Source organism: Micromys minutus, assembly GCF_963924665.1.
Source record: "Micromys minutus genome assembly, chromosome: 1".
Lineage (NCBI taxonomy): Eukaryota > Metazoa > Chordata > Mammalia > Rodentia > Muridae > Micromys > Micromys minutus.
In genome coordinates this window covers 259,447,185-259,462,016 of record NC_137969.1, presented here as the reverse complement: position 1 = coordinate 259,462,016, position 14,832 = coordinate 259,447,185, and the positions used below count along the sequence as shown (strand labels likewise).

Genomic DNA, 14,832 nt, shown 5'->3' with positions numbered 1-14,832 from the left:
GCGTCCACACATCCGCCAAGGCTTCTCACTGACCTGAGGCTGTCCCTGACCCTTAGTCCAAGCAGCTGGGAAAGCATTCAGGAAATGTTGGGAGTGATGGGAGAGCTACCTGTGTCTGTCTGTGTCAGGTTGTGAGCTGTGATCAGAGTCCCTGAAATTAAGCAGGGACCATGTTTCTCATGCTGTGTGGCAGGCAGTGGCCCTCATGGAGGAATTCCGAGGCCTAGACCGAGATGTGGAAGGATCTGCCAAGCAGTGGAGGAAATGGGTAGAATCCGAGTGTCCAGAAAAAGAAAAGTTACCGCAAGAATGGAAGAAAAAAAGCTTAATACAGAAACTGATAATTTTGAGGGCGGTGCGGCCTGACCGGATGACGTATGCCCTGAGGTGAGCAATGCAGTTTAACACAGAAGACACTGGGTCCTAGGACTGAGGAGAAAGCCCCACTCAGGTGCCATTTCTATAATCCCTGTTACTGTGAAACTTGGCCAGCCACTCAGCAGTAGCTGGTTTATGTTCAGACTCAGCACATCCTCCCAAACAGCTGAATTCTGAATTGAGTTTTGGGGGTAAGGATCTGGGCTGATATTTGTGGAAGGTCTGGGCATCAGCAGAGCTGTGTATTCCCATCACCTCTGTTGCCGACTGTATGTTGGCTGTGAAGGGTTTGCCTCTCAAACAAAAAGCAAGCTGCCCTCAACGAGCCACTCATGGCCCTGTAACTTATGGTCACTGCACTTTAAAAGCAGAAACCACGCATGTTTCGGGCCCTTTCCTCTGCCCTCTTGGCCTCTAAATAGTAACGCACTGTTTAATTCACACCAATCTTCTCTCAGCTTCAGCCCCTGGGTCTGCATTTCTTCCACAGCATCCATGTGCCTTGGGCTCTCTCCTTTGCTTTGTCTAGTTTGACCAAGCTTTCCCCTCTACAGAGGCCTCTGTGAAACCAACTCTGCTTTACACGTTCATTCTGCCCCTCAGTACTTCCTGTCTGCTGTATCTGATGCTACTGGAAAATAACCCCTGCTTAATTGCATGCCCCTGCTAGAAATACCCCCAAAGCATCTGTATATTCACGGGAAACCCAGCAGGCTGGAAAATTGCACTGTGGCAAACCTAATGAACTGTTAATAAGTAATGGGGGAATGCGACGGGAGGTTTGGGGGCTACAAGGCCATATGTGGTCAGCTGATAGTGCTCAGAAGAGGACCCCCGACATGCAACGTAGGCTTCCAATTATCAGTGTCTAAAATCAGAGGCAATTTCAGTGATGTACCACCTAAAAATATAGTTGGATTCCCGCCGCTCTCCTAAGAAAGACGACTCCTACCCTAAACACGGTTTGTTCCTTTCTCGTGCCTCAAATGAAGTCTACCCAAGCAGTGACAGTTTTTAAGTTGAAAGTGCAGGTTTTTATTCGTCGGGAGGGGGTTGCTGTTATTTTTGTCCTGCTCCAGCTTTGCACGTTCTTTTTCGTTAACAGAAATTTCATAGAGGAGAAGCTGGGGGTAAAGTATGTGCAGAGGACTAGACTGGACCTGGGTAAAGCTTTTGAAGGAAGCAGCCCGAGCACCCCAGTGTTCTTCATCCTGTCCCCAGGCGTTGATGCCCTTAAGGACTTAGAGGTGCTCGGTGAGTAACCAGGAGGCCCCCCTTCCCTCCCTCTTGTCTGCAGCTCCCGCCCACCCTTTCTGTTCAGTTACCCCCTCCCCCACCCCGCACCCGCCCCATTTGTTAGAGTTTGGGTGTGCAGAAAATGCAGAACTAACAGCGCTGTAGTCGGGAGCATTTCTCCAACAGAACATTCATCTGGCTGGCATAATGCAAGGTTCTTTTGTACTGTTTTCCACCTTTAGACGACGTGAGGGCCAGAGGGCAATTTTCTCCATGCCCATGTAATCTCGTACCCCCTGTAACTAAATAATGGTCATTAGGGCAAGTCTATTGAATTGTGTGAGGCGCCTTTGCTCCATGCTCAGGATTACTACCCCCACAGCCTGCTCCAGGAATACCAGGTTAATGTAGCTGTGACCTGCCTGGGCTCCATTTAAATGCGGCCCCACAAGGTGAGAGCCAGTACATTTACCCAATGAGCCAATCCCTTCAAGACGGATGCAATTTCTACCACATGTTGCTCCTTTCTCTGAGGGGGAAAAACTCCTACTCCTGCAGGAGTTTAGAAACAATACTGCCTATCAAAATGTCAAAAGCTTCATTATCATAAAACCAAAGGAGCCAGGCTTCCACCGGCTTTTCAAAACGTACTGGGAGGTGGCTGGAGAAAGCTCAAAATAATGCCACTGGAAACAATAGGGAGGTCATTAGGATTCCATAGGAAGGTAACCTATCAGGTGGCAGCTAGGGCCTCAGCCATGCCTCAGACCTCAACATTCCAGACTCCCCTCCCAAGTTAACATTTTCTCCCCTCCACCCCCCCCCATCTCCAACAGGCAGAAGACTGGGGTTTACGATTGACTCTGGAAAATTCCACAACATATCTCTAGGACAAGGTCAGGAACTAGTAGCCGAAATGGCGCTGGAGAAAGCAGCCCTTGGAGGACACTGGGTCATCCTTCAGGTGTGTGCGAAGCTTTCATGGCGTGCAAACCCACAGGATGGGCCGGGCTCTGCTGTGCAGACCCTCCAGGCTAAGGGGGATGGCTATGCTAATTGGAAGGATAAAGGGAGGCAAGGGGTGCTTGTACCTTTAGCGGGATACAACATGGAATGGATCTAGTGTAAGAGGTTTATTGGGGGAGGAAAGAGCAAAAGGCACTCTCAGAGATGAAGGAGAAATAGAGGCAGGCAGACAGACAGACAGGAAGATAGACAGAGAAAATAGGAGGAGAGAGAGAGCGAGAGAGCCCTGTTATTTGCAGTACCTAGTGCCCCTGGCCATGACAGGTCATGATGTAAAGCTGCTGCTAGCTGGGTTCCCGAGGGCAGGCCAGTGAGAATGCATGATTGCTAAAACCAGTGTCATAGTGTTAGAAGTTCACTTCCAAGTTCACAGAACATAGTATACATGCATACACATATATGTGTGCTTTATACATGTATATGCATACAATACACATATGATTTATATAAGTTGCATCATATGCTTCTACAACTCCACTCAGCCCCTTAGTAATCATGTAGCCTTATGTCTGTCTGTAAATTGAGAGCAGACAACTACTGTAGAAAATCTTTTCTAAGGCACACACAGGTCTAATACTCTATAACCCAGTGTCTTCTGGGTAATCTTCTTTGGCTTCAGACTGTAATAAGAGTCAGATCAGCTCTGAGGGACCAGGGAGCTGGACTGGTTTCTACAGCAATAAGCTCTAAGCTTGATAGTTATTTGGTGTGTGACACCATCAACCCAACGGCTCTTGAACAGGCAATTCATGGAAGACTCCAGTCATAATAGCAAGGCTCTAACTCAGTGCTGTCTTGGGTTAGCCCATAGAGATGGTAGTGCCAGACTTAGCACCAACCCGTCTTTAAACTAGCTACATGGCCACTCTCTTCCAGAGGTCCAGCACTGGCTTTTTTTAGTGTCTCCAGTGTAGATGTCTGATGCACATTGCTGCTCGACATGGACAGGGATCCATGCAGAAACCGTCCGTAAAGTACAGGTAGAATTCTGTCTGCAAGAAGTTCCGCTCGGGATCAGTGATGCTCTCTGCATAGACGACATCTGATTAAGACCTTTGCTTGGGAACTTGGAGCAGTGAGGCCCCTTGTGAGGCTCAGAGACAACTGGGTAACAGTAGATGGGTCAATTTTTAGAAGCACAGTGGGTATGTCAAAGTCTCATATAGATAACAGCTCAGACTGTTGATGCAGCTATAGGGATATGGTCATCCTCAAAAGAACCAGTGGCTCAAAGTAAATAGTTTCTCCTCTTTTGATACCTATGTGAGCTTCCAGTTAGCACCTAAAATTCAAGTTGTAAGCATATCTTGATAAAGAAATCTTGAAAGACTTTGTTATGTCATGCCCTTCTTTGAGATTTCTGTTCCACACCTGAAGATACAGAGTAGACTCTGTTTAGCCTAATATGCCTACTGTCCACCCGTCTAACCATACAAACAACAGCTGGAGAGGAGAAACCCTGCCAGGCCCTCAGCCATTCTGGTTTCTAAGTGTTCTAAAATAACGTTGAGAGATAAAAGAAAAGGCAAGACTTTAAAGGAAGTCTAGACCCACTTAATAAGAGCTTGTTACACTGCTTATAATTTATAGCAAATTGTATCTGTATAGGGTTACAATATGGAAGTACATGCCAACTAATTTCTACCCAACCCCTAAAATGATTATTACTATAAACAAGCCCAACCTCCATCAGACTGCTGAGTTAGCATTTTACTGGAGTGCATGACTTGTGAATGAACCGAACAAGTATTAAAATCATTTCCCATGAGCATAGTGGGTGCTACTAAAGACATGAGAGTTTTAAGTCATTGCATAGGCTTTTCGGTCCCCAACTTCAAAGTCATTGCCTAGATGATCCTTGCATTTGTTTTGTGCCAACCTCAAGTTTTGTGGCACACGGAAATGAACGAAATAAAAGGATAGATTTCATTATTGTGTGTGGCCCTCGCTTTTAGGTACATTTTGGTGTGTTGTGGTCTGTCCTCATAAGCTAATAGCAAGCATGCAGAAGAAACTGAGCTCACATTCCTCCTCCCCCTGGATTAAAGTTCTAGCCCTGCTCAACCAGAGCATCCCAGGCTGGCTCACTTGATTAGCACATGCTTAATTCCTCACAGTTGGGGTGGCTGGAAGTCTTGATAGAAATCTGAGTTTGAGTTCTCTGTCCCTGAAGTAGGGTGGCCGACTGAATATGATTTTCCTTTTGGGTTTTCCTGACCTAATCCTAGACACTAATGTATTGGGTTGCTTGGCCAAATTTAGCTTTAATGACCCTTTGAAAGAACCCTGTATGTAAATCTGGTCACACTGTGAGGTCCCATTCAAGCTTCATTCATCTGCTGGGGGGGGCACAGTTCAGCCCAGAATGCCTTGCTGCTCCCTGTTTACCACTGGAATAAAAGTACATAATGGGGATGAGAAACCGGAAGATCTTTCTGCACACAAATTTGAGAGCATGCTTGTGTTACCTTTCTTTTCTGCATCCAACTCTCCATTTTTATAGCTGTCATTATTTGTTTTTATCCCCTTTTGGAAATAATTACATATATGTAGGAATGATATTTTAATTACCATAGCAAAACTATCTCAGAAAAAATGAGACGGCTCAGTGGGTAAAAGCGCTTGCCTTACACAGCTGACTGTGATTTCAACACCTACAACCCACCAAGGAAAAGAATCGACTTTCAGTCACCTCTGACATACAGGCACACACACACACACACACACTCTCTCTCTCTCTCTCTCTCTCTCTCTTTCTCTCTCTCTCTCTCTCTCTCTCTCTCTCTCTCTCTCTCTCTCTCTCTCTGCAGGCACTAATAAATTAAAGAGCATTGAAAGATCAAATTTGTAATTCATTAAACTGAAAACAAAAAAATCATGGTGTGAGAGAAAGAGAGACAGAGAGAGAAAGGGAGGGAGGAAGGAGAGAGGGAGGGAGGAAGGAGAGAGAGAGAGAGAGAGAGAGAGAGAGAGAAGTTATGTGTCTTTGAGGGAAGGGTAAATTTATTAACTACACTAGAATTTGAGAAATAAGAGTATGTTAGGATTACATAGAGTACCTTACAAAGTGAGTGTAGCTCTCTTCTTTCCTTACCACGCTAATGAGGAGTTTGAATAGAGAAGGCTTTTCCAGATGAAGTAAGGATCAAATTCTTTTAGAGCTTCTATTCAATTAAGCTAACCCAGATATGTCTCGGCAATTGGGCTTGAACTTAGCAAAGTTGTAGGGAGAAGTGATTGGTAGGCCACTGTGTGAAATAGGTCACAGGGACTCGGAGCACAGCTTTATAATGACAACCGACAGTGACATTACAGGTTCCAGCATGTCTGGATGTTAGCCTTCCTTTTCCTGGGTAAAGGAAGCAGGGCATGCCTCTTAATCCTAGCACTGGGAAGCAGAGGCAGATAGATCTCTGTGAATTCAAGGCCAGAAACATGGTATGGTTCTCTGAGCTGCGGCCACATGTTCAGACAGAGAAAGAAGTTCTGGTACCATATAATCCTGGTCCTCTCCTGAAATGCCACAGGACTCACAAGCACTGCTGTCTTGCAGAATGTTCATCTGGTAGCCAAGTGGCTGGGAACTTTGGAGAAACTCCTCGAAAAATTCAGTCAAGGAAGCCACAGAGATTACAGGGTGTTCCTGAGTGCAGAGGCTGCACCTTCCCAACACGAGCCCATCATCCCTCAAGGCCTCCTGGAAAATTCCATTAAGATCACCAATGAGCCCCCCACAGGAATGCTGGCCAACCTACATGCTGCTCTATACAACTTTGACCAGGTAAGAAAGCAGATGCAGCTGGTCTAACAAAGCTAGTGTCTTCTCAAGAGATGGCAGGGCACTTCCCCAACACATGTGTCTTATTTAGACTGGTAAAGTGAAATATCTGTGTGAATATGCATGCGTGTGTGTATGTGTGCATGTGTATGTGTATGCACACACATATATGTATTATTTTTCATAAGGCACACTAACATGCCTAACTTTTTTCTTGTACCTTTTAGGGTCAGTATCAAATTCGTTAAGGGAATTATATTGAATGGCTACCTCTAAAGTAAAATGTTGATAAATATGGTTACTGTTTACTTAAATAACTAATTTACGACATAGCATAAAGAAGACTGTGTAAACAGTAGGCACTCAAAAAGTCTCGCTGAATATGTTAAATATTTGCAATATGCAGTTCTTTCTAAAAAATATTCATACAATAGAAATTTGTCATGGTTACAAATTTATACAGTCCTCTGAGACACTTGTCCTTATATATAAAAATAAACCTTTTATGAAAAAATACACTTCTGTTCAGCTATCCTTTGGCTTTTTGGTGAAAAGGATGTGTCTTAGAGTTCCTATTGCTATGAAGAGACACCTTGAGTGAGGCAACTCTTTCAAAGGAAAACATTTCATTGGGGCTGGCTAACAGTTTCAGAGATTTAGCCCACTACCATCATAGCAGGAAGCATGGCATTGTGCAGCCAGACAGGGTGCTGAGAGTGCTACATCGTGATCCGCAGGCAGCAGAAGCAGCTGTGTGCCATGCTGGGCATAGCTTGAGCATAGGAAACCCCAAAGCCCGCCCCCTCAGTGACTCACTTCCTCCAAGGCCAAACCTCCTAATAGTGCCACTCCCTAAGGTCAGGCACTCAGACACATGAGTCTACGGGAGCCATACCTGTTCAAACCACCACAGATTGCAACTCTGGATGATCTCACTGGGGAGATGCACATTCCCAAACTATGCTGATAGGGAAAGATTTCTGTAAAGTGTCTGAATACTTAAGATCACCTGCTCTTATTCAAGGACACATGGTTCCAACTGCCGTCGGTACAACTACACACATCAATTGAAAGGTACATTTGTCAAGAGACTTTTAAACTTTAAAGAAGGAAATGTCTTTGTAATAGAAAGAGATCTCTTGAAAACCAAAACTTAGTTGACCCTAAGAAGCCAAAACAAATAATTATCTGTTCGCCACATGTACATTTAAGCCTATTTTAGCAACCCACAAAAGAAGACATTACCGAAATATGAAGGTTCAAAGATGCTGGTCTGCCATTATGTTCAAAACAAAAGGCATTTTTGTTCAGATTGTGTTTTAGATAGCATTTCTTGTTGCCGTGATAAAATACCCCAACCAGAGGTGGTTGGCTTCTAGCTGTAGGCATACAACCCATCATGGCAGGGAAGATGTCACTAGGAGCAGGAGGTGCTCAGTCACACAGTCCATGGCCATGAAACAGAAAGCGGTGAACACTTACCTCCATTTGCTGTCTGAGACCCCAGCCCAGCCCGCTGAATACAAGTCTTCACACTAAGGCTGCCTCTCCTCACCTCAGTTAACCTAATCTATACAAGTTTTCATGGGCTTGTCTTGTGAGTGATTCCGGAGCCTACCAACCTGATTGTGACACATCTCATTAAAAGGCAGTTGCCTGTGCCCCTCTGGCGGGCTGTAGATCAGCTTCTGTAACCTTTTTATCAAAACCAGAGTGGGTGGGTTTGTTTATTTTACTTTTTAAAGATGTTCTTATGAGAACTGGCTTAAACAAAGTGGGACATGCTCCTGATACAGGAGAGTTCTAGAGGCAGGTCCCTTGTAGTAGTTTGAATGAGAAATGATATCCAGGGGCTCCACATTTGGCCCCCAGTTGATGTCGCTGTTTGTGGAGGTTACAGGAGGCAATGGAGAAGTTCTGTCCCTGGGGCAGGCTCTGAGAGTTCACAACCCCGCCCCACTTCCAGTTGGCTCATTCGGCTTCCTGTTCACGGTTGAAGTTGCATCTCTTGGCTCCCTGCTCATGCCTGCAGCTTTCTGTAATAACTCCAAGCAGCATGGACTTCTATAAGCTAAAATAAACTCTTCCCTCTATAATATGACCCGGTCACCATGCTTCCTCAGTGACAGGACCCTTCAAAGCTCAGTGTTGTCACCCACCCCCACAGATATCCTCGTAGTTACATCACTGTCCCGTGACCGTAAGTGATAGACAGAGTGGCAGCCCCATGTCCTTCTCCACAACAGAAGATTGAAAGGAGCAACAAGAACCAACAAAGGGAACATGTTCGTTTTCTTGCAAAGACACATTCCGTAAATTAATGTTTCAGTCACACCTTTTCCATGTATCAAGATGCCCAATAAAAACTGGAAACCAAAGTAATACTAAATCCTTCATAGATTATGTATGTGGTCATATATACATACATACATATAAATATATATACATACATGCATATATATATACATGCATGCATATACACATACATTCATATATACATACATATATACATACATGCGAATACACATACACACATATACATACATATACATATACACACATAGGATAAAGTTTAACTTCCAAATTTATCACAGTAAGGGATTAACAATGGTAAAATGGGACAGTCATAACACTAAAATGTAACAAGCAATTTAAAATATAAGAGCAGTTTCCTGCATTTTCCATATAATATTGTTTGGGCCATAGTGACCACAGACAACTATAGAAAATGACAACTACAGACTTTGAAAACCATATAGCAGGGGTCTAGACTCACTACATAGACCAAAGATAATCATGTTGCCTTAAGTCTATAGGGTTTGGGGGGAGGATCATGTGTGAACACATATGTACATGTGTATGGTACGTGGTTATTGCATAGTAAATATATATATATATATATATATATATATATATATATATATATATATACATATATATGTGTGTGTGTATACTCATGTGTGTAGCAACATACACTCATGCTGAAACCAGAGGACAGTACTAGGTATTTCCCTTGATCTTTCTACCTTATTTAATAGATAGATAGATAGACAGACAGACAGACAGACAGACAGACAGACAGACAGACAGACAGGGTCTTTCACTAAACCCAAAGCTTGCAGCTTTGGCTACGGTGACTGGCCAGCAAGTTCCTATGATCCACTTATCTCCATACTGAAATGCTGGGGTTAAAGGTTCACATTGTTACTTATAACTTTACACGGGTATTGGAGATTTGAACTCATGTTTCTTGGCTTTCACCACCTGATTCCTCATCCACCAAACCATCACCCTGTCCCCTAAATTTATCATTATAATCTTTCTTCTTAAATTAGAATTTACATCCGAACTTACACCCGAACTTTGACATACTCGCTGCAAAGGAATACGTTCATTTCGTGTCAGTGTTTTACTCCTGACAAACATCCCAGAATGCCTCTGCAAATCTAACCATTGGGAGATGAGACGCCAAAAGAACCATTTCTGGCAGGATGCTACCAACTTTCACGGCTTTTAGCTCAAGGGTTTGAAGATGTCATAAAAAGCTGCCATTTGGGATTCTTTTCATACAAAGTGACCATACTGTTTACAAAATGAGAGTAGAGAGTCCCTTTTCTGGGAGGCATGCCTGTACGTGTCCCAGCTGCATAATCTGACACATCAATAATAGTACCTGTGTCCTGCTAACAATCCTAATGTCTACTTTACGTCTTCTTGGTGTGGTTTTGTGTAGGCTTTCCTGTGTAGCCGAGGCAGTGCTGGGATGACAGGTCACAGTGCCGTGCCCTGTTTACACCGTGCTATGGATCAAATCCAGGGCTTTGTGCAAGATAGGCATGCGATAGGCAAGCATTCCTTCCGCCAGCTGAGCCGTGCCGCAGCCTGGCTGTGTCCTGATGCCCATTTGCTCATCAGCTGTATGAGTGTACAACTGTTTGAAAGTATGGAGTGGACGGGACCACAGCGTCAGACATGCGTGGCTCACATTTTCTTCCTGTAATGTTTATGCTGGTAGAACATGATAACCCAGTGCACAACGGCTCTTTCGTTTGTTTGTTTTTTAAACACTGAAGATAAAACCAAGTTGCATATGATAATAGATTGAATTACTGTACTTAGTGTCGTACCTTGGGTTTTTATGTGATTAATATAAGTGGCTACATAGTATCTTGTTAGATTATAGTTCTGATATAAAATTTCAAATACAATTTGTTTCTTAGAAATACCACGTTTAAAGGTAAGATTTTTTTACAGCTTTAAAAATATCATTTATCTTCTTTTACCATCTTGCCTCTTTTTTTTTTTTTTTTTGATGTTTGGTTGTGGAAATTTTTATTTTTGTTTATCACACAGCTCTTATCCTCATGAACCACCTAAAAATAGCCTGATTTAGTACAACTTAAGAGATCCTCTTGGCTCTGAACTACAGGTAGCCAGGCGATTATAAAACTATATTTAGCAACATCAATTCTGCTGCAAGTATTATTAGCAGAGATGGAACACTTCCCTGGTGGTGGCCCACAGCTTCAAACCCAACCCAGAAGTCCCCTGGGAGGCCAGACATGGATTCCTCAGTGTGTTCGTAAATAGCCTTGGTATGTGACCGAAGTGATTAGAACCATTTTAAATATGAACTGGCTGTGGTTAGGCATCTGGAAGGAGGGTAGGCGGGAAGGCTCAGCCTGGGCCCTATCCTTGAGTTCTCTTTCTTGTTTGATGAATTAGAGAATGGCTAGAGACCGTCTTAGCAGTAGGTCTGGTGTTTCCTACCTCCATACTGGACTGCTGATGGGGGCCTAAGCCGTGTCAGTGTGGCTTCCTAGGACCCAGTCCCCTCCCCTGATGTACAGAAATCCTGCAGATGTAGTCCACAGTCCGAGCTTCACACGGCACTCAGCCATTTCAACAATAATTCTTCCTCAGGTCATTGGAAGGTCATGTGTCCTGGGTTAGTTAAGGTCTGGGCTAAACTGCCATGATACAGAGGAGCAGGGCTGAAAACCAAGCTGAGCACTGGGGCGCTAACACGTGAGTGAGGTCCGAGGTTCAAACCCTAAGAGCACATAAGAAACACACAGAGAATCAGATTACAGTGACCACACCCAGCTGATGTGTGCCCCTCCCACCTTAATGCAATAGCTTGTCTGCTCTTCATGGTTTGTCAGAAAAAAAAAAAAAAAAAAAAAATGGTGGTGTGGACAAGCCAAGTCTTCACCTTAAGCAAATGACATGGAAGGGAAATTATGCCAAAGGCTTCTGCTCATTCTGACGCCATCCACTGGCATATTGGGAATCCAGGCCTTCGCCCTTACACAATGTACAGACGGTTAATCAGCCGTATCTCATCTTTCCTCTCAGGATACGCTTGAGATGTGCTCCAAGGATCAGGAGTTTAGAAGCACCCTCTTCTCCCTGTGCTACTTCCATGCCTGTGTGGCCGGGAGACTGAGGTTCGGTCCCCAGGGCTGGAGCCGAAGCTATCCTTTCAGTCCTGGAGACCTGACCATCTGCACCAACATCCTCTACAACTACTTAGAGGCAAACCCTAACGTAAGTGCTGCGGTCAGTCTTTAGGACCTAACAGGACGGACCACAGCTTCTTTTGAGAAGCTCTTATCGAAATAGCCAACGCTACATAACTGTTGTCTGCCGAGTGTGGAAATAAACCAGAGTAAAGGTTTTCATAAGATAGGTCAAACCAGTTCTACATCAGTAGCTTATGCAAAAAAAAAAAAAAAAATGTCCTTCATTATGTTAACAAAAACAGTGGTTTGCATGGGCATCTATGCCAGATTCATTAAGCAGGTAATGAAGCATTTGCACAAATGTAATTACATACAGCAGTTCTGACAGTCCATAACACTGCATTAATAATCACCACAATTAGTTTTGATGATGGAAGCAATTTACAGTGCGTCACATGTATAAATAATAGTGCTTTTCCTGCATATGTCATTATTATGTATTAGAAATGCCACCTTGTTGTGACTTTCTCGGTAATGTTCACCTTGATGTGAAGTTAAGGGTAGATGGATGGCTGTGTCTGGGAACTAAAATGCGTTTGCAGATGGGTGTGGGATCAGTTGTGTAAACTCCCAAACCAAGAGACTGGGTAGGAGACGAGGAGGACATTAGTTCCTAAGGAGGGCTGGGCCAGCATCAGTTCCACAAGGGGACTTTTCTCACTAAGTGACATCAGTAGATATGTTTATCAAACCGATCAGAGGCTGTGTACAAAGGGCCTTTATAGACTTCCTTTCATGTTTCTACTGAAACAATAGCTTATTCTCTTTTGGTGACCATGGTTACAGGTTTTCCCCGGTGTTTTCTTAGGTTTGGGAGGCAGCTTGACTACTGTGACAGTGTGCACACACATGTATCAGCAGTGCCTTCTCCCCAGAGACATGTCCCTAGTGTGTCATTTCAAAGTAAATGGGGTTTACACGGTTTGTGATCAGTGGTCCAGCCATTTTTCCTTCTTTCATTGTTTGTCTTTTATTTTGTACTAGAGATTGAATTTAAGGCTCCATAGGTGGGAGGCAAGGGCATTGCCACTGAGATGCAGGTGGGCAGTCCTCTGTCAGCTGAGCTCTGTACACAATAGAAGCAGACAAGGATCGGGAGGAAGGAGAGAAGGTTTGTCTCCAGCCTTCACAGAAGCACCACAGTTGGCAGGGTAAACTACACTGTAGCCTGCTGTTCCTTCTGTGGGCTCCAGGGTCAAGACAGCTTTACCTGTTTCACATGTCTTGTCCCTGATATCTTGACCAAAGTCATTCGACACATATTACAATGCAAGTTATCAAGATCTGAGAATGGATTTTACATGCGCATACTATTTGGTTGTACAAAATGTTCTTGTATTAGGTACGTTTCTGTTGCTGAAATAAAACTCAATGGTTACATATATGAATACACTGTAGCTTGAGACACACCAGAAGAGGGCATCAGATCCCATTACAGATGGTTGTGAGCCACCAGGTGGTTGCTGGGAATTGAACTCAGGACCTCTGGAAGAGCAGTCAATGCTCTTAACCACTGAGCCATCTCTCCAGCCCCCACCACAACTCTTTTCAAGAAGGTATTAAAAGACAGTGGCAGTGGGTTTGGGAGACAGATCAGCCACTAAAGTGCTTGCTATGTGAGCACCCAAGTTCAGCTCCTCGGTGGAAGCATAAAAAGCCACATGTGGAGGTGTGTGCCTATGATCATGGCGCTGGAAAGGCCAGGCAGGCAGATGTCTAGAGCGCCTTTAGCCAGCCAACCATGAGCTCCAAGCTAAGTGAGAGCCCCTGGCTTTAAGGAAACCGTCCTGGTAAAATAAATACTTCAGAATACCTGATATCCACCCGTGGTCTCTCCATGTGTACGTGTGTGTGCAAACTGCACACACCTGTGCCCGACACATCCTGCCCCCACACAAGGTATTTAAAGAACAAAGATTAAGCTTAGGAGAAAGGATCAATAACTGAAAAGAACAGACCTAGCTAATTAAAATTATAAGGGAAGTACATATTGATGACTGGCATGCAGAGCATTCATTCAACCTGAACGGGAAGTCTGCTTCTGTCCGACTCTGCTCTGTAGAAGGTGTCTGTGGAGTATCAGAGAGGCCCTGTAGTCTAGCTGCTTCTTGCCTCTCTCATTCCTATCAAATGTGGCTTAAGAGAAAGACACATTTTAGGTTCATTTCTTCAAATCCATATGAACTTTGCAGCAAGTCCATTGGAATGGCCTCAGCAATCTGACTCACTCTGTTCTGTCACACCATGCATGGGGAAGGCTATAATTACGATTTTACTTGAACTGTCGGGAAGCAATCGACCGCCACTGGGGGCACAAAGGTTTCTGTCTAGAAAGGCTTCATCACAAACTGGCATGTTTTGCAAACCCGGAGGAAGGGAAGGGGTAGCAGAGAGAGGCTTGAACTCTGTGAAGCCTGCAAAGAAGGAGATACAGTGAATAAAACATCGGATGGTAATCAACGGCCCTCAGAACAGTCTCATGTCCAGTCTTTGCAAAAGTGATGGAAACGAAACGGACTTCAAATATAAATTGTCTCCCCAAGTCACACGGTCAAGACTTCAGATGGGGTGATGAGTCTTGGGGTGAAGTATCAACTGTATTGACCTGGGAAGAGGGAACCTCAATAGAAGAGCTGCCTCCTTCAGTTTGTCAGGTTGAAGGCATGCCTACCCGGTGTCTTCTTAAGTAATTGATGGGTGTGGATATTCAGCCTACCGTGGGAGGAGCCATCCCCTAGGCAGGTAGGACTGGACTACGTACAACAGGTAGCTGAACAAGCCAGTAAGCAGCCTTCCTGCATGATTTCTGCTTCAGTTCCAGCCCTGGCTTCCCTCCATGGTAGCCTATAACCTGTAGGCTTAATAAACCCTCTCAATCCCCCAAGTCGG

The 14,832-nt window shown here is 44.3% G+C and overlaps 1 protein-coding gene across 1 annotated transcript in view; it reads left to right on the top strand.

Moving 5' to 3' along the window:
* The window catches only part of DNAH11 (dynein axonemal heavy chain 11), a gene marked incomplete at both ends in the record, with an annotated part of 271,279 nt that overhangs the window by 239,702 nt on the left and 16,745 nt on the right, over nucleotides 1-14,832 (top strand). Inside the window, 5 exons of the mRNA XM_080921133.1 lie at nucleotides 194-387; nucleotides 1,484-1,636; nucleotides 2,455-2,578; nucleotides 6,194-6,421; nucleotides 11,777-11,968. Of these exons, the coding sequence (XP_080777259.1) occupies nucleotides 194-387; nucleotides 1,484-1,636; nucleotides 2,455-2,578; nucleotides 6,194-6,421; nucleotides 11,777-11,968 (891 nt within the window). The remainder of the gene's footprint in view (nucleotides 1-193; nucleotides 388-1,483; nucleotides 1,637-2,454; nucleotides 2,579-6,193; nucleotides 6,422-11,776; nucleotides 11,969-14,832) is intronic.